The sequence below is a fragment of the Armigeres subalbatus genome, chromosome 3 (assembly GCF_024139115.2).
Source record: "Armigeres subalbatus isolate Guangzhou_Male chromosome 3, GZ_Asu_2, whole genome shotgun sequence".
NCBI lineage: Eukaryota > Metazoa > Arthropoda > Insecta > Diptera > Culicidae > Armigeres > Armigeres subalbatus.
The window spans coordinates 375,358,613-375,380,662 of NC_085141.1; the positions used below are offsets into that span (position 1 = coordinate 375,358,613).

Here is a 22,050-nt window from a genome sequence, read left to right on the forward strand (position 1 = left end):
AATGAGTGTTCTGAAAAGTTTTGTAAAGGCCTGTGTTATGCCCCATGTCCGTATTTCTTGGAAACAATTCCGCAGGCCGGGAGGTAATTTCTAAAACCCCACTCAGTCCCATCTTCAAACTTACACCTTTGTACACTTTTGTATAAATGAGGTTAAATTCTACAAAATTCTCACGTAAAATTTATCAAATCTTCCACGAGAAAAACATTCGAACACACAAGTTGCATTCAAAGGAGGAATGCTGCGTACTTGATTGCATTTTTGAACTGCATTATGATTGATCAAATAAAAAAACAATAAAAAAATGCCGTTATGAAAATTGGTGGAATCTGGAATGGAAATTGGTGAGAGAATGGAAATTTCCATACCATTAGTTACTTATCGTACTGTATTATCATATTCAGATATCTGGCTGACTGAACAAAGTGTTAGCTTTTGTCGCATTAATGATGGCTTATTGCCTCCATTGATAACAATTATTACAATCAGAGCCACCAGTCGTTGTGATAAGGTGCCGCATTCCGGTTCAACCTGGAACGATTTTTTTTCGTTGTTTTGATGATACGAAGGAATTGCAACATGACTGAACAATATGTACCAGGTTTATCAAAGGACAGCTTTCTCAAATCTTGATAACAACTCTACCGTATATAGTATGTGCACTGTTTTTGGTCAAGCTCTGAATAGCTTCCCAGGTTGCGATAGGATTGCTTTCTTCAATTGTAACGGTAGCGATTGTAAGAAAATGAACACTTTCGTTATATTGAGTAAGATTTTTATGTATGCATTATTCTACACAGGTAAGGTCGACTCGCTGGTTTTGTTATAAATGTTATGCGTGATCACTGGAAGTTTTGGGGGATTGGCCTGGTTTCTTCTTTTTGTTCCAGAAACAGTAATGAATGATTTTTTTAGCTGTGGAAGTGTGAAGTGTGAAGTGAACGCAGCCGACCTTACTATGGGATCAAAAGTCATTCTCACAATACTGATGTTGATAATAATATTATATAGTATAGTGTATGATAGTAAAATAACTTTATCCAGATTTTCATGATCGCCATAATGTCTTGTAACACCGGGTAGACACCTTAGCGTGGTGTGTTACGGAGTAAGATTTACCATGGTCACATTGCCAGCTTCAGGCAAATCCTGATCTAACGAATACCCTCCCCAATATTCAACTCCGTGGTACTTATGAGGGTGTCGCTAAGTCAGTGGCCCCTCTTAAGTCAACATGTCCTTCCTCTTCCTAGTTACGATGAAGATGGGCGTGGCCAGGAGTAGTAATCCTCATGCTTCTGTTAATTTTATTGTAGACTGGAATCAAGGACCCCTCCCCATTCTTGATTTCTGATAGCATTCATATGGATATCAAAAGAAAAACAATAGTATCACTAGTGTCCAACCTACGAATTACACCGTAACAATTAAATATCTTGGCTGTGCATATGCACACCACATGTTTCGAAATTGACAAATTGATATGAGGCAAAGCCAAATAGCTGGACGGACTTTTTGAAAATTGTACCACTCGTGTTAATCCCCGCTCTTCGTATTACCCCTTCCAAAGCGATGTTGAATAGTAGACACAAAAGACCATCACCTTGACGTAACCCTCTGCGCGTTTCGAAGGGACTCGAGAATGCCCCTGAAACTCGAACTACGCACATCACCCGATCCCGGGGGGCAGCAGGGACAGCAGGGACAGCATGGAACATGTCCAAGGGATTGACGACCCCTCCCCAGCTGTCTGTGAGTCAGGGAGAACTGCCTAGGGCGTGGTGGGATTTAGCAGTGGGCTCTGCTGAAATCCCTCCCAAAAAACCACAAGTGCCCGTAATCAGACTCTATCAAAGCGACTGTGTGCCGCTTCAAAAGCACAAGCCCAGGGAGTGCCAATTGGTGTCCCTACTTCGGTAGGGTAGCGCGTGAGCTGCTTCGGCAGGGAGTGAGTGATCTGGTTGTGCTGAGGCAGGAGTGTCATAGCGTGTCGCCGCTATTGTCACCTCGAAGCGCAGCAGAAGTCTGAGTATGGACTGCACATGCTGAGGTAGGAGTGTCGTAGCGTAGTATCGTGGATTTGTCCCTACATACCGCTATCGACACCTCGAGGCATGGCAGTGGAGTGTTAGAGTGAGCACCCGAATAAGGGTCACATGGAGCGAATGGTCTTTGGAGAAGCTGCTTCGGCGGCAGGGTAGCAGTGGGTTGTACCCACACACCTACAGTTGTGCACATGTGGTGCATGGGGAGTGTCCCTGTTTCGGCAGGGTAGCGTGTGGTCTGCTTCGGCAGTGGTGTGATTGATCTGCTCGTGCTGAGGCAGGAGTGTCGTAGCGTAATATCTGTAGGTCCAGGCAGTTACCGCTATTGACACCTCGAGGCATGGCAGCGGAGCGCCCGGGAGAGCATGCAAGTAAGACTCAAATGGTGTGAATGGTGTGCGAGCACCCAAGTCAGTCTCGCATGGGACGGGTGCCTGTGTGAGCGATAATGAGCGAGTACGTTTAGTACTGCCATCCCCCAGAAGTAGTGCTGGGAGGTACTTCCTGGGGGAAACGATGGTGGAGCCCAAGGGAGTTTAGTCGGTATTACCGGTATGGTCGAGTCCGACACTCCAGTACACTTCCGTGTGGTAGTTTGGCAACTACAATGCACGTGTACTGGGTTAGTGTGTAAATGCATTCTCCCTTGTGAAAAAAAAAAAAAAAACATCACCCGATCCATCGTCGCTTTGATCAACCGTGTCAGATTATCCGGAAATCCGTTTTCGTGCATTAGCGGTGGTCCCGATCGATTGTATCATATGCGGCTTTGAAGTCGATGAATAGTTGATGTGTGGGCACGTTGTATTCGCAGCATTTCTGCAATACCTGACGTATGGCGAACACCTGGTCTGTGATAGAGCGTTCACCCATAAAACCCGCCTGGTACTGCCCCACGAACTCTCTTGCAATTGGAGTTAGTCGGCGGCTTAGATTTTGGGAGAGTACCTTGTAGGCGGCGTTCAGCAATGTGATTGCGCGGTAGTTGCTACAATCCAGCTTATCGCCCTTTTTGTAGATGGGACACACGACACCTTCCATCCACTCCTGCGGCAGAACCTCATCCTTCCAAACCTTGGTAATCACCCAGTGCAGCGCTCTAGCCAGTGCTTCACCACCATGTTTAAACAGCTCTCCTGGCAGTTCGTCAACTCCAGAGGCTTTGTTGTTTTTAGCCGGCCGATCTCCTCCTGGATTTCCTGGAGATTCGGAGCCGGAAGTCGCATGTCCTGCGCGCGTGCTCCTAGATTCATTACCATACCACCACCGTTGTCTGCCATATCGCCATTCATGTGCTCTTCGTAGTGTTGCCGCTACCTTTAGATCACCTCACGCTCGTTTGTAAGAAGGTTCCCGTTTATGTCCTAACATATATCGGGCTGTGGCACGTGGCCCTTACGTGAACGGTTCAACTTCTCATAGACCTTTCGTGCGTTATTAGCGCGGTACAGTTCCTCCGTCTCTTTACGGTCTCGATCTTCCTGCTGGCGCTTTTTCCTCCGTTTTGTCTGTTCCGCGCCCGTTTGTATCGTGCCTCGTTCGCCTTCGTGCGGTGTTGCAGCAATTTCACCCATGCTGCATTCTTCTCCTCAACTAACTGCTCACATTCGCCGTCATACCAGTCGTTCCTCTGATCCGGATCCACCGTGCCTAGTGCAGCAGTTGCGGTGCTTCCAATGGCGGATCGAATATCTCTCCAGTTATCTTCAAGAGATGGCCTAGCTGCTCTTCCGTTGGGAGTGCCACTTCCAGCTGCTGCGCGTAGTCTTGGGCTAGTCTACCGTCTTGTAGCTGCCCAATGTTTAGCCGCGGCGGACGACTTCGACGCGTGTTGTACACCGTCGAGAGTTTTGAGCGCAGGCATAGTGCAACGAGGTAGTGGTCGGATTCAATATTCACACTGCGGTAAGTGCGGACGTTCGTGATGTCGGAGAAGAATTTACCGTCGATTAGAACGTGATCGATTTGGTTTTCCGTTTCTTGGTTAGGTGAAAACTGCTGCAATGCATTCAAATTAACGCAAATAAATGTGAATTGATGGATATAACTGAATCTATCTCACTAAAGTGCAATTTTAACCTCTCTTATGTGCTTTTCTTGTTACATTTTATAATACACGAAAAAGGCACCATCGCCGCTAGGTGGGTCATTCTTGTTTTTGTTTTTCAATATTTGTATCAGCCTAAAAACTTAATACTAATACGCAATTATGCATTATTGCATAGTGGACGTATTAATAGGTATCATGTTACAAAAAATCAATGTTCAATGGAAATATGGTCGGGGTTCAGCCAAACCGCACCAAGCGGATTTCGACTGACTTGTGATATTTTGTTCGTAAAAGGACAACGGAAATAGTTTCATTTCAATTTAAACGTACATTTGCAGTAGTATTTATAACGTTGTTTATGTTGGTCATTGCATTAATCCGAGAAAGAATAGCTAGAATTTGAAATTGGTTGATTATTTAGAAACCAAAAAAACATCCTTGCCAACAAGTAAGCCAACAATACTATTGCAGGTTGTCTTGCTGCGTCAACAGCATATTATCAAGATCAGCGATGCTAAATATTCGTCCCTCTGTGGGATACCAAAATCTGAATAAAACACCCAGAATCATCCACCTAGCAGTGATGATGCCTTTCTCGTGCATCATAAAATGTATTGAGAAAATCACATTAGAAAGGTAAAAAAAAGCTCATTAGGGGAATAGATCACATTTTTTCAATCATTTTACATGATTTTGCATTAATTAAAATGCATTGCCACCATTTTTGAAAAAAAAAATTTGAAAAAATAATGATTTTTCAATAATTCCGAAATGCAATGTCCGATCGGGTCAATTTCAATAGCAAACAATGGGACCGCATTCCCCGTCGAATGCAACTTGTTGCGAGTAAATCGGATAATGCTAAGTTCCAAAAAGTGTGTCTACAAAATTAGTACACATACAAACATACACACACACATACATACGCGGTAGGCGGAGTAGGCGTAGGCACCGCGTCGGCAAGTCCTTCTGTGTGTTGGCGAACAGACCCTATCGCAGAGAGGTCAATTTGGGGTGCACTCGGCATCATCATTCTTGATACCAGTTGTGCAGAGGGAAGCAGGCGCGAAGTCGACCCTTCCCACCTTCCGAGGACATAGGGCGTGGTAAGGCCACCTGGAAAGCCGGCAATACGCTGGCACGATACCATGGTGTTCTTCTAAAAAAGCGAGTCACGATGTTCGATGCTGCAAGGACACGCAGCTAACCTCGAGGGTGCGTCGTGCACTGGCCCCCCTTTGAAGCATTACTTTCTGGTTGAACCGAAAGGACTATGGGCTTTGCGGCAATGGAAACGGCTTAGCGGCTCGGGGATGTAGTCCTGCCTCCCTCGTTTGCTGTTGGAGGTGGTCCCTAACCCCGCACTTCCTGGACAACCCAGGATGTCTGTTGAGCAGATTCCCCCTCCATTGCTTAGGAAGAAAAAAAAACACACATACATACGCACATACAGACATCACCTCAGTTCGTCGAGCTGAGTCGATCGGTATATAACACTATGGGTCTCCGAGCCTTCTATCAAAAGTTCGTTTTTGGAGTGATGTTATAGCCTTTCGGTACAACTTTGTTGTACGAGAAAGGCAAACAGGTATTATGGAAAGACTGGTACCGCACTTGGCACATACCGCACATCCTCGAAAACGCAACTCAGAAAGTAAAAGTTACCACCTCTAGCTAGACAGACCTCCCTAATTGCATGGTTGGGTGCTTCCGAAAACTTTGTAAAGTCTGCGATGTTCCTAACTTGGTGGAACTTTACTTGTGCCAGTGTCCCAAATACCAAATTCCCAAGGTCCCTTACGACTCCCGACCCATAAGCATAAGGGACCCTTTTTTAAATGATACTGCCATTACCGCCGCTTTCATCTACTTTCTGAAAAATGGGGACTTGTATCGTCGCCACAACCGCCTATTGCGCCTCCCGAGTAATACTCCAGACATAAGATCCACTATCTAGGACTGGGAACTCCTTTGCTTTATCCAAGGGTGTAAGTACCCCAACCCTTAACGAGCATCCCGGGAACCCCAATACGGGTCTAATGTATCTTTCCGTTTCCTCAATACTGCATTGGCTTTTCTAGCCCCTCCCTTGAGTTGTGTGATTCTGATATGATCCCTAATGAATAAACAAGTACCCAATCGGAGGAGTTGCATCGTCTATCGACCACCCATTTACCACAAGTAACTAGTGTTTCGTCGGATGTGCCAACAACAGTGTTTTCTAGGGGGTCTCAATTGCTGAAATGACTGAGCAGGCATGTGGAAACGTATGACCAATTGTAAAAAGAGAAATTTTGGATCAAGAAATGGCAGCACCGCTCGAAATAAATAGCTGACTGAAGCAATCATAGGCATAATTGACAATACATAAGATGGTCGAAGAGATAGAGAACAAGAACCTCTCTATGTCTCAACCGAGTTAAGGTGTTTAAAAAACCAGCTCAGTCCTGGTGTTATCATATGCCAATTTCAATACGTTTAATTCGAATTTATCGTCAACCCTTGGAACGCAAGATACGCTAATTATCGTTCCCCTAAACATAACAATAATCCACAATGGTTGTAGCAACATTCAAGGGAACCAATGTCAAAAGCTTCGGGAACAAAGACTAAGCTCTAAACACAATTCAACGTTCCGACAATCCCAAATGGTAATATAATCAGTCTGTTTAACAGACGGTCTGCCAAACATTGTTCAAATTACCACATCCGTACGATAATTGAAACGTTATTCGTATATAACGTGTTTGGATGTCAAAATATTACTGACCCTTATACACGTCTACAATTGCATTTTGAATTTGTTCAAACAAGTTTAAAAATCTGGAAAACCGCGATTACCGAGAGAACTTAAAAATAAATCCGCGATTTTCGCGACAACATTCAAAGGAACCGTGATTTCCGCAACTCGAATTCGACTCATTTTCATTGAAAACGGGACAACTCAAAATTTTAGTAAAAGATACTACGTCAATAAAACGATGATTGCACTTAAACTACACAGTACGAACAAAACCTGTAAATTTCCGTTCAAGTAGATGTAACAAATCTGCTCCCTGTTAAATAACAGAAAGTTATAGGTTGTTTTAAATTTACGCGTGCTGGAATTTTACAGTTCTTATTTTCATTTGAAAACAAAAAAAAGGAGCAGAGCATGGGAATCGAACATTGGTCTGCAGAGTGAGAGCCGAACTTGCTATCGTCTCGGATATTTCCGCTTCTTGATATCGAGTTGATCGAGGTGTAACAGGTTAAACGTTTTGGTGATTCGTTAATTCTTCATTAGGCTAATCGATAGCTTGAATATACATGACACGGAAACTCCATCGAGACGGAATCATTTGAGACTCAGTATGCTGAATGCATCAGAGATTTCTCGCCGGAAGAAGCAAAAAACAAGCAGCGATGAAATGCAGCGTCATAAAGGCTGCTTTATTTTCATATGCTGTGATATCCGTTTAGGTTGATTCTTATATGAGTAAAATAGATGCCAGCTGCGGTTTGCATGAAATGCAGTGAAGTTTGTTTTGATTTGTTTTGACAGCCACGTGCTCGCTCACCAAGGTTTCCGGTAGAGTCATGTAAAATTAAGATATATTCAATTGAAATTTCAATGGTTTTATCATTTACATCACAGAAACTTAAAATTATGATCTGGTACACATTCTGTTTCCGAATTTTACATTCAATTATGAATTCCGTCGTGGCTAATTTTCATAATATTTTACTGTGTAGGAATCAGTTTGCCATGAAATGCACACAGATAGATGGATAAACTTGTTTCCTACCTGTCGTATCGAAAAATGATGGAAGGTTAGCTTCACTTTCATGAAATCATCATTTTATTAAAGTAGTATCTTTTAATCAAATGTTGAGTTGTCCCGTTTTTAATGAAAATGAATCGGATTCGATGTATTTTTTCCTCAGAAATGCATATAAATGAAGATTTGTGGATAGTTCATCAGTGAAGAATACGTGGAAAAATATAACGTAGATAACAATCATGAAGACGGAGAGATGTTTTGGTACGACTTTGTTTTCTGCTGGGTCATAGAGATATAAATTTTGTAATTCTGCTGATCATTAGGTATACCATATTGTTTCCAGCTTTCCACGTTCGCCATAATGGAGGCTGCTATAAACAAATCTGACAGTAACTGCTTCCGACGCTTCCGACGGTGGCCGTATCCTTAGCAACTATTTTCACATTGTTTATTTATTCTTTCTTACGTGAGCAGGCACATCATAGAAAAAACTGAAGGAAATCGTGAAGAGCTTGCAACTATTAGAAACAACTTAATGATTCGACGAATATAACTTCATCATTTTTATATTTTAGGTGGAAGGACAATTACAACGAAGGATGATTATAATACCAAAGTACCAGTTATTCTTGTCTAGCCTGCAACATAACAAGTTTTCGAGCAAGCTTTAGTTAAGTTTTTACACTTGAATCCATGTTACTTCCGTGTAGATTCGATTGAAGCCACATAGACATTCGCATCCGACTGAACGTTCTGGCTGCTCTGAAGCAAATTTGTTGACAATCCATTTTTCATGGAACTACTCTGTATTGAGTTGAAAAGCTTTTTTTTTTAAAATAAGTCCGGGAGAGCCAAAATGTGTAGTTAAATGCATTTGCTTTCGTTAAAGAATTTCGAATTCCTTATATTTAAATTATACCTACTACGTTACGCAGAAGGATTTAAAAAAAATTCTGTTGCGACGAGGGCAGGGGAAACGTAATTCCATCACGTGTTTCTTCTCGCAGAACTACTCCAAATATCCACAGCCCTTCTGATCCTTCGATCGTGGGTAAGAATAAAAATACGATGCTCAACATTATGCTTACACTAGTTTTTATTTTGCGTTGGGTTACTTGCGCTACCGCCTTGATATGGCATGGCAATTACATTTGTGAGTATACTTATTACAGATGACGTATCCGCTTTTGTTGTCGGAATTTTCCTTGAGCATACGTCCTTTACGCAACTCAACGAAACGGAGTTCATTGTATAAGATTTTAGCACTCGATTCCGATTTCAACCGAGGAGTTCGAATGTTCTTAAAATGGGCAAAAACACAGAACTGCACATTTTGATTTGTCCGAGCGTGAGGTATTTAAAAAAGCTACGATTCGTTCTCACTCATCAACATGCAGTTTCATAGGAGAGTTGATAGTTAAAAAAATTGCTAGAACCAAGAGCATTCGGTCCGGTACGCATGCCCACGTGCCTTCATTCGGATCCTACAGAGCACAGAAGTACTTAAATCTGAATGCAAAAACTAAAATAAACTTTGTTGCGTTGCAAGCTGTTCAGAGCAATGTTTATTTGTTGGTATTGTATTAATCCTTCGTTGTGATTGTCATTCTTTCACCTAAAATATAAAAATGATGAATATATATTCGTCAAATTAATTAATTGATTATAATTATTTCAAGCTCTTTACGAATTTTCTCCGGTTTTTTTCATGATGTGCCTGCTTACAGAATAATAAATAAACAATGTGAAAATAGTTGCCAAGATACCATCGGAAGCGTCGGAAGCACTTCAGCGTTGGAAGCAGTTACTGTCAGATTTATTTATAGCAGCCGCCATTATGGCGAACGTGGAAAGCTGGATAAATTCTGGACACGAAGATTTGGGTAAGCGTTGATTTTGAAGAGGTAAAAAATGGAAATTTCTGATGGGTTCCTACTCTAGTTCGGGAAACTTTCCATCAGCACATATAGTTTTGGCATTTATTAAAAATATGAAAAACTGTTGAAATTTTGTTGAGTTTCATTTCGACTTATAGAATACTAATCATCATTCTCAGCATATTCAAAAATATAATCTGAAAGGAAAAAGAAAATTAGCAAAATTTGAATGATTTGAAAGGGCATCATTTTGCTTGTAAATAAACACTCAATGGTTGTCATTGGTTTCGTGAATATTAACGTTTGCTTAGGGACAAACATCTCGGAATCCAAAACAAAATTTACTCGCGGTTCGGAGGGCACACCACTCAATATCCAGCTTTCCACGCTCGCCATAATGGCGGATGCTATAAAAAGTTTGACATTAACTGCTTCCAGACACTGAACTGAAATCAACGTCTAAGCATGCATTGATGTTCTTCGTCGCTAACGACTACCCAAAATTTGTTATTTTTTTGTCAACAATCTATTCGAGTATCAAACTTTACAATTTTCACATTTTTCATGATTACATTTTAATTTTTAATATGCTTTATTCCAGAATCAAAAAATGTGTTCAGACAAAGCAATGTGAGGTGAAATAGATTTCGGATACCCTTGCCATCGCCAATCCACTTTGAGGGGCATCGTCAAAAAAGTCTTTTGGATTCGCTCTCACTATTGCATGGCAGCTTGTCATTAAAGTGGAGAACCAACATTACATCTAAGGTATAGGGTCTTTGCTGCTTCGTTTTGAAACTACTTTTGACACTGGGAGTTCTGCTCCGTTCCAGAAGGAGTTGTACCTAAGCCTCAAGCCAAACCGAGGCTCTAGGGAGGCTCTAGCTCGAAAGTAATTCTCGAACAGATTGCGGCCTGCGGCGGTTTGAATTTATCGGCATCGAATCGCTGGAAATCTGCTGGTGGTTAATGGGTATTGCAGGAAACGCCGCAGCTGGTCCTGGGCTTCGACAACTCATTCATCAGCACGCCATATTGATGGGAGGAAGGCAATTTTTGTTAGCGAGGAAGCTAGGGCTCAATTCGACAAGTACGACGTTGTGCGGGATAAGGTTTGTTCTAAGTGACCCCACGGCAGGAAATTTTCAAAATGGGATCCTGGTAAACAAACACATTTCATTTCAGGCAACTCCGGTTTGCCTTAAAACTTCTCGCAATACGACCACTAGACTTTCCAGCAGAACACTCACTGTCTCTAGTCGAGTGTTGTCTATTTTCTCGTTTTGCGTTTCTCGGCTTCCGTAGATGCCTCTTTAGTAGTTGTACATGTGTTGCCCCAATAATATACTAAACTGCTTCGTTATGCACAATAATCAACATTACGATTTACAACGAACGATGGATACCTACTTCTATAAAAAAATATCTAAGACCCACATAGAAATTAAATGTCACGAAATTAAATGACCCTCATAAAAAAAAAGATCACGATCGGCATTGGTTCTGCATGCTTTGTATGCAATTGGGTCTACTACAGCATTGTGGATTTTTTGTACGACAGGGTGTGCTGTAGCAACTTTTCGTGTTGGGATTTAGAATACACACCGGTATGGTCCAGTTCATAGAAATATTATCCAATGCACTGCTACGTATGGAATTTAAGGAAATGGAGCATAACAGAATTATCAAGTGTAACTAAAACGATTGGAAGACGTTTATTACTTCATGTACATGCAGCCATTTATCAGCACCTTACGAAAACTGAGCACAAGGATAATGTTTGAATTTGCGACCAAAAGTCCTAAAGCTTATTTAAAAATTTATGTTGACATTTGTATTGACCTTATAGGTATAGTATCACCTTCTACCGAAGGCCAGATAACTTCTGAACCCTACTTCAACTCTACGACGACAGAGAGCTCATCAAGTTTCTAGCGATTCGTTGCCGGCAAAATCAAACCGCTAATGCCCCACAAAATTGCCCTATGGATGACAGGCACGGGTATCCGAAATTAATTTCAAGAATCACCTCACACAGCGATGTCTGAACAAAGATTTCTGAAATAAAGCATTAAAAATTAAAATGTTATCTTGGAAATTGATTATATGAAATTGGAAAATAGTAAAGTTGGATACTCGAGTATAGATTGTTGACGAAAAAATAACAAATTTTGGGTTGTCGTTGACGACGAAGAACATCAATGCATGCTTAGACGATGATTTCAGTTCAGTGTCTGAAAGCAGTTAATGTCAAACTTTTTATAGCATCCGCCATTAAGGCGAGAATGGAAAGCTGGATTAAAGCATCGTATAACTGTCATTTTCATTATTCCACGCATGCTGCGATGCAGCAAAGCTGAAATAATAAAAACAAAAGTTGTCCGCTGCCTCCGCATTAAGTGGTATGTCCTTGAAAACGCGATTGAATTTTGTTTTAGATTCTGTAATGCCTGTCCTTAGATGAGAATTCCAGCTCAGTGTCTGGTCAAAATATTTATAGCATCCGCCATGGTGAAAGTGAAAAGCTGGATGCTTTTACCACTCGAGCAACTTTGTAGAAGACGGCAGCTCTCTAAATGCCACACATTGCAGATATCTATTTTAACAAGTGATTTCTCACACTAGCACAGCCAAGCGGTTGAATTATTAACTAAACCTGTTTTCCATTGTGGCTTTCACTACCTGAACAACTTTATAAAGGACGATTGCGTGACAGATTGCGATATCTCATATAATATATAATTTCTCATACACTAGCGTCGCCAAATTAATTTTGCTTTTATATTGGCTTATATCACCTTTGTTGAATATAACAACATTCTAAATTCTACCGATTGCGATTCATTCAGCTTTAAAAGTAATTCCTCATACACTAGTGCTATCTAATAGATGAATTCCAAAACAAACTTGCCTCCATCACAATCATTCTTACCTCCCGAACAACTTTGAAGAAGTTAACTTACTAACTCTCACAGATTGCGAAGTATCTTACCTAACCAGTAATTTCTCATACACTAGCACCACAAAGCAGATGAATTCCTAATTAAACCTGCTTTTAAATTACTTACCAGCCGAGCAACTTTGTAGAAGACTTTCTAAATCTATCAGGATGTGATATATATCACCTAACAAGCGATTCTCCAATTGAAAGCGCCGCCAAGCAGATGAATTCCAAAGTATCTCGACAACATTCTAATGTCGAATTCGTTTTTAAACCTGGGTCAGTGCCAACCCGAACCCTGAATAAAAAAACATTTTCAGTTCCATCTGTCATTGAATATGTTGGTGTGCGTAGCATCGTGTTTGTTTTGATTCGAAACATATGATCCAGGACATCCAGTGCACTGGCAGTGCGTTGGCCTTGACTAATCAGATCATGATAAATAAAAATGTTTAAGTGCGTGAACTGATTTTTACGGATAATGGAATTTACTTTTGGGCGGCGGATATATGTATTTAATTATATTCTATAATCCCGTGCACATTTTTATACAGTCACCTCTCCACATCTCGATATTGAAGGGACCATCGAGATAGGGAGATATCGAGGAATAGAAGGAAAATTGAAATGGGTACTAGATCCAAAAATGCTCGTTACTATGAAAAACGACAACAAAACAAATGTCGTTTGCTGTTGTTGATATGTTTGTTATTGTCCAACGCTGGTCTAGTAGCCTAAAAATTTGCACATATCGACATAAGGAGAGTGAATCCTGAACATAATATGATAAGAACATATCGAGATAGGGAGGTTATCGAGTTAGGGAGGTTATCGAGATGTAGAAAGTCCAAATGTATATAAATTGAAGGGACTGAGGAAACCATCGACATAGGGAGAGATATCGAGATATAGAACATCGAGATGTAGAGAGTCGACTGTACCAAGAAATCGACCTACAAGAATTCATCTAATAAATCATATTGAAATTCCAATCACTATTTCTGCAAAAGTTTTTTTTTTAAGACACTCGGAAACATGTAATAAAAATTCTCTAGGATACGCTTCCGTAAGAATTTCTGTTTTAGCTTCCGGTGAAACTCGTGAAGGTTTTCCGGGGGAATTTCTGGAGGATTTCTTGGAAGAACTTCCGATAGAACTACTCCAAGAACTTCCGGAAGAGCACCTCCACTTCCGGAGGAATTCCTCAATGAACTTCCGGAGGAATTCCTTAAAGACCTTCCGTAGCAATTCCTCAATAAACTTCCAGAGGAGTTCCTAAAGGAACTTCCAGAAGAATTCCTCAAAGAACTTTCAGAGGAATTCCTCCAAATTAATTCCTGGAACAACCTTCAGAGAAAATCCTGGAACAGTATTTAAATATATTCCTAGAAGATTTGCAAAGGAATTCATCTCGAAGAGATCTCTCAGAAAAAAATATGGAGGAATACCTGAAAGATATGGCCAATGAATGCATACACGAATTCTAGAAAGAATTACTGGAATTGAATTCTGAAACGCACGAAAGAGTTTTTGGCAGTATTTCAAAAGAAAGTGTGCATATAGAATCCTTTATTCTATTCAGTTTTTCTCAAATATAGTTTTCTGACAATTCTTAGCGGATTTTGTAACGGATTTCAATAGGAATTCCCAAACTAATTCCATCCACCGACCTAATTTAGGACACAATCTGTGAGGAAAACCCTGAATGAACTTATGAATAACTTCCCTAACAATTATTTTTAAAACTGAATCTAGACAACAGTACCGGATTAATTTCATTTAAAACTACAATAACAAATATAACAAAATTTCCGGAAAAAAATTCAACGCGCATTTTATTTGAATAACAGACAGTTTCGTTTTCCCCTTCTGCTTGTTTATTCCGCCCAGTCCCACCCACTCACATGGTTTTGACAGTTAAAGTACAGTTGTATTGGTGAACCCGGTGCGAAACCGTGAAACAACACAGTGCGAACCCGACAGCTTTGGGGTTGGAACTAGTGCGAACCTAGTTCCAACCTGAGCGAATAAAAAAACACTTTGACAGCACTTAGGTTGGAACTGGTTCCAACTTAGGTTGGAACTTAAAAAAAAACGAATTCGACATAAGTCTCATAGTTAGCGAGATATCTCACCTAACAAGCATTTCCTAATTTACTAGCGCCGCCAAGCGGATGAAATATAGACATTCTGCTTCCACATTGGATATTACTACCCGGACAACTTTGTAGAAGACGACAACACTCTCAATCTCACAGATTACGAAATATCTCATCTTACAAGTAATTCTCATACACTAGCGCCGCCAAGCGGTTGAATTAAAAATTTATTCTCCTGCCACATTGAATATAACCCGCGAAACAACTTTGAAGAAGACAGTTACTTTCTAAATCTATCAAATTCCTAAAATATAATTCCTCATACCAAGCAGTTGATTTCCAAAATAAACTTTCCTTCATCTTACCTCCCAAGCAACTTTGTAGAAGACGGCAACATTCTAAGTCCCATAGTTAGCGAGATATCTCACCTAACAAGCATTTCCCCATTTACTTGCGCCGTCAAGCGGATGAAATCTAAACTAATTCTGCTTCCAGATTGGATGTTACTACCCGAAAAACTTTGTAGACAACCGTAACTTGCTAAATCTGATAGATTCCGAGATATTTCACCTAAAAAATAATTCCTCATACATGAGCGACGCCAAGCGGATGAATTCCAAACTAATCTTACTTCTATCATGATGGTTCTGACCACTTGAACGACATTGCAGAGGTCAGCAGTTTTCTAAATCTTACAAATTTTGAGGTATTTTGCCAAACATTGTGGTAAAAACTTTCAACTATCATTCCGCATCATTGAATTAAAGGAGGTTGCTTCAGTAAATTGTCCCCTGGTCCCCCACTTAAAGCCAAAACTGACCGGAAATCATTTAGTGGTGGTAAATGATTTGAGGAATACACGTTGGTTTCATGTCGATATTTGACTTAGGTAAAAAATGGAAATTCACATTCTTGTACAAAATACAACAGCGCGCGTGCTCGAGTGTTAAGATCAAGAAGGGTCTTTGAACTTTTTTTTTACAATTTTAACCTAGACGTAGGTTAGGTATGTAATCTGAACCTCGTGATTCGAATTCGATTCGAATCTTTTTATCTAAAAAATCGCAATTGTTTACCCCTAACTGACAATACCGGCGATAAGAACAACGCTGCGATTACTCCTCCAACGCAGACAACGTGAGGTGTGTTCCCTTATATGCTTATCAGACGCGCTCCTTCTTCTTGGCTATAAATTTTTATTATCACGCAACCGCACCGTGTGGAGCTAGCAATTTTGATAAAGACAGTGCAATATCAATTGTCCTCTGGGAACCGGTGCGGTAACCGAACCCGTTGAAGATGCCATATCAATTTAATTCTGATTATATTTAAACTGACTGCTTTTACAGCGGAGCAGTCCAGTTTCGTATCGTACCTCAATCATAATGGAAGTCAATCTTCTTCATGTGGGAGTTCTGGTGGCGATTTTCGCTTACCTTTACCGTTGGCTAACGCGCAACAATGACTACTTCCACGATAAACCGATTCCGTCGTTGGCCGTAACACCGTTTCTGGGCGCTTCGGGACCTCTCCTGCTGCGAAAGGTCACCTTCAACGATTTCGTCCAGACGATGTACAACAAATTTCCCGGTGTGAAGTAAGTGGCCCAAGATTTGGCAACTCTTTCGTTTGACTAATTTTCCTCGTTATGTCATACACAGAGTCTTCGGAATGTTCGAAACGATTACCCCCTTCTTCGTGATCCGCGATCCAGAATTGATCAAACAAATCGGCATCAAGGACTTCAACAACTTCGTGGATCATCGTCCGACATTCGGCTTGGACGACGAGCAATCGAATCATCCGAAAGCGCTGTTCCGCAAGACGTTGTTCGCGATGAATGGCCAACGGTGGAAGGATATGCGAGCGACGTTGAGTCCGGCCTTCACGGGGAGCAAAATGCGACAAATGTTCTCCCTGATGGGTGAATGCTGTGAGGAAATGATGAACCACTATCTGAGTGAGGCGAAAGGCACGGGACGGGTGGCGGTGGAAATGAAGGATTTGCTGAGTCGGATCAGTATCAATGTGATTGCTTCGTGTGCTTTTGGGATTAAGGTGAACTGCTTTAAGGAACAGGAACACGAGTTTATGTACCACGGCAAAAAGATGATGGGTTTTGGACGACCGATAGTGATCATTAGAATGTTGTTCATGAGAATCTTTCCAAAGTTTGCTTCCAAATTTGGAATTGACCTGTTGGATCGAGAGCAAGCCGATTATTTTACGCAGGTATTCCTGGAGACGATTAATGTTCGTGAAAGTAAGAAAATCCTGCGGCATGACATGATTGATCTGCTGCTGCAGGCTCGCAAAGGCAATTTGAAATACCAGGAAGAGAAGGAGGATCAGGAAGGTTTCGCCACCGTTCAGGAGTCAGATGTTGGCAAAGGGGAAGGTGTAAAGAACATGTCTGATGCAGAAATGATTGCGCAGTGTTTGATATTTTTCCTAGGTGGGTTCGATACCGTTTCTTCCTGTGCTGTGTTCACTGCGTATGAGTTACTTCGTAATCCGGATGTGCAGCAGAAACTATACGAGGAGATCCAACAAACGGATAAGGAACTCAATGGAAAGCCACTGAGCTATGACGCCCTACAGAAGATGAAGTACATGGATATGGTGGTTTCGGAAGCCTTGAGAATGTGGCCTTTGGCACCGGCCGTTGATCGATATTGCACTCAAGACTACACCCTCGATGATGGTCAGGGTTTAAAATTTACGATCGATAAAGGAACATGCGTTTGGTTCCCAGCATCTGGGTTGCATCACGATCCTCAGTATTTCCCAAATCCGGAAAAATTCGACCCGGAGCGGTTCAACGATGAAAACAAGGGAAATATCAATCTGGGAGCGTATATTCCATTCGGAATCGGACCAAGAAACTGCATCGGCTCGCGGTTTGCCCTGATGGAAGTTAAAGCCATAATGTATTATATTCTGCGCAAGTTTTCATTCGTCAGAGGAACAAAAACCCAAATACCGATCCAGCTGAGAAAGGGTTTTACTAATGTGGGCCCACAAGACGGAATGCATTTGGATCTTAAATTGCGGTGAATCAAGGGGAAATCACTATAGATAAGATACAAATCAAATACTTTTTTCAATGTTTAATTTAGATAAGAGGCAAATATCTATATCTCGCGTATCGTGAGATAAGAAATTATTATGGCGAATAAAGATGTTTTGTACCGTTTGGAAAAATATTTATTTAGTACTGTTCTGTCGAGACATTAGATAACCAATTCTGATGTAGAAAATTAGAAAAAGTATATATTTATCAGCGCGTGTCGAAAATAATTAATTTCTGTTTTTCGATGGTGAAGAGATTGCTTAAAACGCGTAAATAGTCGTAATTCGACCAAAATATAAAGACATTACATCCATTATTGTTTACAAACGACATGTACGAATCCAATTTATGCGCATCCTTTTCCCATCAGATAGAAAAATCGTTTGAAGCGAACCAAATGAAGGATATATCGCTTTAAATAATCAGTTTTTTATCAAAATCCTTCGTATGCGATATATGGCAAATAATCCAATTTTAAATTTGATCATCATTTATTTGTACCCAGCCAAAATACTCCTATTTACTGTACTTCACCAATTTTTCTTCCACAACTTCCATCAGTTGCATCTCGGCGTGCTCCAATTCATTTATTTTTCTTGCAATGTCCAACACCCCTGGCACTTTGTACTGCTGTGCCTTCTTCCTCAGCTCTTCATTCACCGCCGCCAGCTCGTCGATCTCCGCCTGCGTTCGCTCGATCTTCGCCTCCAACTCGCCCAGGTTCCTCTCCAGCTTAACGCAATCCTCCCCAATTTGCCCGTACTGCTGCATCGTCTCGGCCAGTTTGATCTTCTCCCGGGTCGTGTCCCGGTTCACCTCACCGCCAATCATCCGCAACTCGTAGCTTGTGGCGGTCACATTCTGCAGGTTCCGCTCGTTGTCCTTCTTCTGGATCGTCAAACTCTCGTGGTCGACCACAATGCTGTCGCTACCCGCCAACTTCTGCTTCTCGTTCACCAGTTGGCACTTGACCTGCAGCTCTCCGTTGGTCTTTCGCTGCTGAAATCGGACCGTTTCGGTGGCCATCTTACACTTTTCGATCCAATCGTGGCAGAAATCGGAAAACAGTTCGAACGGAACCGGCTCCAGCGGGTTGCGACTGCGCCGAGCAGCGATCTTGGCCGTCAGACTTCCGAGCGCTTGGGCAGATTCGTCCATGGTGAGGAGCATGTCTTCCATGGCACTTTCCAGCTCGTTGATCCGGGCGATAACGTGGGCCGACTCGGACGTTGTCATGATTGGTGAGCGAGTGCCGTAGACAAAAATCAAGGATGACTGGATTATGATAAAGCCCTAGAGATTTTTTGAAAAAGTTTTTTTATTTCCAAGAACTCTCGAAATCTATTTAAGGAGATATTGTTGTTAACAGGGTTCGTAATGCTCACTCAATCTCAGGAGCACATGATGGTCCCTCATGAACATTTTCGGAAAGAAATCGTTTTTCGGGAGAGTGATAAATAACCATTTTTACCATTACTCTTTTTCGTTCATATTCGAGTCCTTGCGTGTCGAGTTCTACTGTTATAACCTTCCTCACTAACAATTCCAAAAACTTTCGTGGCACCTATGAGAACTCCATTTGCATCTTTCTTAAGTAGGTGTCCAACTAACCATCCTTCCCCTTCATCAGCATTCGCAAGGACGTGGCCAGGACAGATATCGACTATTGGAGAGTGCATTGCTTCCATCTAAGAGATAGTGATTCGTCCCAAATCAATATCTGTGGATGAAAGTGATGCTACTTTCATACAATAGTCTTGGCTTGTACCACCTACGAATTTGTGCGAATTGCTCAATGCTAATGCTAATGCTAATATTCGAGTTTTTGCGTGTCATCATCAATGCAAATTGTACTTGCTTATGTGGATCAAATAAGTTAATGCTTTCATACAGGTAGCGTGGTGGTGTGGTTAGAGTTAGCGCATCCCTACGGCTATGATTGTTACTATTCTGGGTTCGAATCCCGGCGCGGCCATACAATTTTGTAATTGATCTGCGATAATTCTCGAGAAAAGTGAGTGAGAGGTAAAAGTGTTGAAACGAAAACGCACTTAGGATCGAAGGGGCGTAACTGCAATGATCGATTCCTGTTCATCGATGTTTTCTTCTCATTATTGCACTAAATTTCAACACTTTACCTTAGATTTTATGGTGTGAGGCGATGAAGAATAGTTGCAGCTTGCACCAGAAGCAATAATCATGGTTGTTACTTTTAATTCAGTTGAGTTATCAACGAAATAAAAAAATCGATGGAAAGAAATCGATCAATGCAGTTTACGCCCTTACAATCTTTAGCGCTTGAAAAGGAATTCATCTAATAAGCAAGATATCCGTTTATCTTTCAAGGCTAATTCTAGAGACAAGATTGACGGGTGGAAGACGATCCTCATCATAAACAACGAAAAAATTCTCCCTCGGCCCGAAAAAACTTGCTCTTATCTCATTGAATCGAAAAGTCCTGTTAACGTTGGAACGAAACTCTTGTCATTGAATCGTTCAAAAAGGAAACACCAGTCAAGAGCAATTGTTCTCAACTGCAAATTTTATCAAGGGCTTGGTTTAAACTTTGTGTGGAAATTATACTGACATTCATTTATTCCTACCTCAAACTTTCTAAATGCTGCCAAATAGTGTCCAGATCAATCTCGTTTTTTTTCATATATTACTTGTTTTCTGCTAAATCCGTTATGGATTCGTATAGAATCCGTTCTAGATGCGTGTAGAATCCGTTCCGTGTAAAATCTATTCCGAATTCGTGTAGAATTTGTTCTGGATTCGTGTAGAATCTGTTCTGAATTCGTGTAGAATCCGTCCCGGATTCGTGGAGAATCCGTCCCGGATTCGTGTAGAATCCGTTCCGGATTCGTGTAGAATCCGTTCCGGATTCGTGTAGAATCAGTTTCGGATTCGTGTAAAATCTGTTCCGGATTCGTGAAGAATCTGTTTTGGATTCGAGTTGAATCCGTCTCGGATTCGTGTAGAATCCGTCTCGGATTCGTGTAGAATCCGTCCCGGATTCGTGTAGAATCCGTCCCGGATTCGTGTAGAATCCGTCCCGGATTCGTGTAGAATCCGTCCCGGATTCGTGTAGAATCCGTCCCGGATTCGTGTAGAATCCGTCCCGGATTCGTGTAGAATCCGTCCCGGATTCGTGTAGAATCCGTCCCGGATTCGTGTAGAATCCGTCCCGGATTCGTGTAGAATCCGTCCCGGATTCGTGGAGAATCCGTCACGGATTCGTGGAGAATCCGTCACGGATTCGTGGAGAATCCGTCACGGATTCGTGTACAATCCGTCCCGGATTCGTGAAGAATCCGTTCCGGATTCGTGTAGAATCCGTTCCGGATTCGTGTAGAATCCGTTCCGGATTCGTGTAGAATCCGTTCCGGATTCGTGTAGAATCCGTTCCGGATTCGTGTAGAATCCGTTCCGGATTCGTGTAGAATCCGTTCCGGATTCGTGTAGGATCCGTTCCGGATTCGTGTAGAATCCGTTCCGGATTCGTGTAGAATCCGTTCCGGATTCGTGTAGAATCCGTTCCGGATTCGTGTAGAATCCGTTCTGGATTCGTGTAGAATCCGTTCCGGATTCGTGTAGAATCCGTTCCGGATTCGTGTAGAATCCGTTCCGGATTCGTGTAGAATCCGTTCCGGATTCGTGTAGAATCCGTTCCGGATTCGTGTAGAATCCGTTCCGGATTCGTGTAGAATCCGTTCCGGATTCGTGTAGAATCCGTTCCGGATTCGTGTAGAATCCGTTCCGGATTCGTGTAGAATCCGTTCCGGATTCGTGTAGAATCCGTTCCGGATTCGTGTAGAATCCGCCCAGGATTCGTGTAGAATCCATTCCGGATTCGGGTAGAATCCGTTCCGGATTCGAGTAGAATCCGTTCCGGATTCGGGTAGAATCCGTTCCGGATTCGTGTAGAATCCGTTCCGGATTCGTGTAGAATCCGTTCCGGATTCGTGTAGAATCCGTTCCGGATTCGTGTAGAATCCGTTCCGGATTCGTGTAGAATCCGTTCCGGATTCGTGTGAATCCGTTCCCGATTCGTGAAGAATCCGTTCTGGATTCGTGAAGAAACCATTCCGATTTTGTGTAGAGTCCGTTCCGGATTCGTGTAGAATCCGTTCCGGATTCGTGTAGAATCCGTTCCGGATTCGTGTAGAATCCGTTCCGGATTCGTGTAGAATCCGTTCCG

At 41.8% G+C, this 22,050-nt stretch overlaps 2 protein-coding genes across 6 annotated transcripts in view; both read left to right on the forward strand.

The window, feature by feature from the left end:
• Positions 1-22,050, forward strand: part of LOC134226558 (sodium-dependent transporter bedraggled-like) — an 822,794-nt gene that overhangs the window by 168,838 nt on the left and 631,906 nt on the right. The window lies entirely within an intron of this gene.
• Positions 16,063-17,982, forward strand: LOC134226544 (probable cytochrome P450 9f2). Its single transcript, XM_062707383.1, has 2 exons — positions 16,063-16,373; positions 16,438-17,982. The coding sequence occupies exons 1-2, from the start codon at positions 16,162-16,164 to the stop codon at positions 17,831-17,833; spliced, it is 1,608 nt and encodes a 535-aa protein (XP_062563367.1). The 5' UTR covers positions 16,063-16,161; the 3' UTR covers positions 17,834-17,982.

Bases quoted from the DNA above. Each gene is read 5' to 3' on its own strand.
- LOC134226544 (XM_062707383.1), top strand. From the start codon at position 16,162: ATGGAAGTCAATCTTCTTCATGTGGGAGTTCTGGTGGCGATTTTCGCT. The intron at 16,374-16,437 runs GTAAGTGGCCCA...TGTCATACACAG, and splicing joins AACAAATTTCCCGGTGTGAA to AGTCTTCGGAATGTTCGAAA.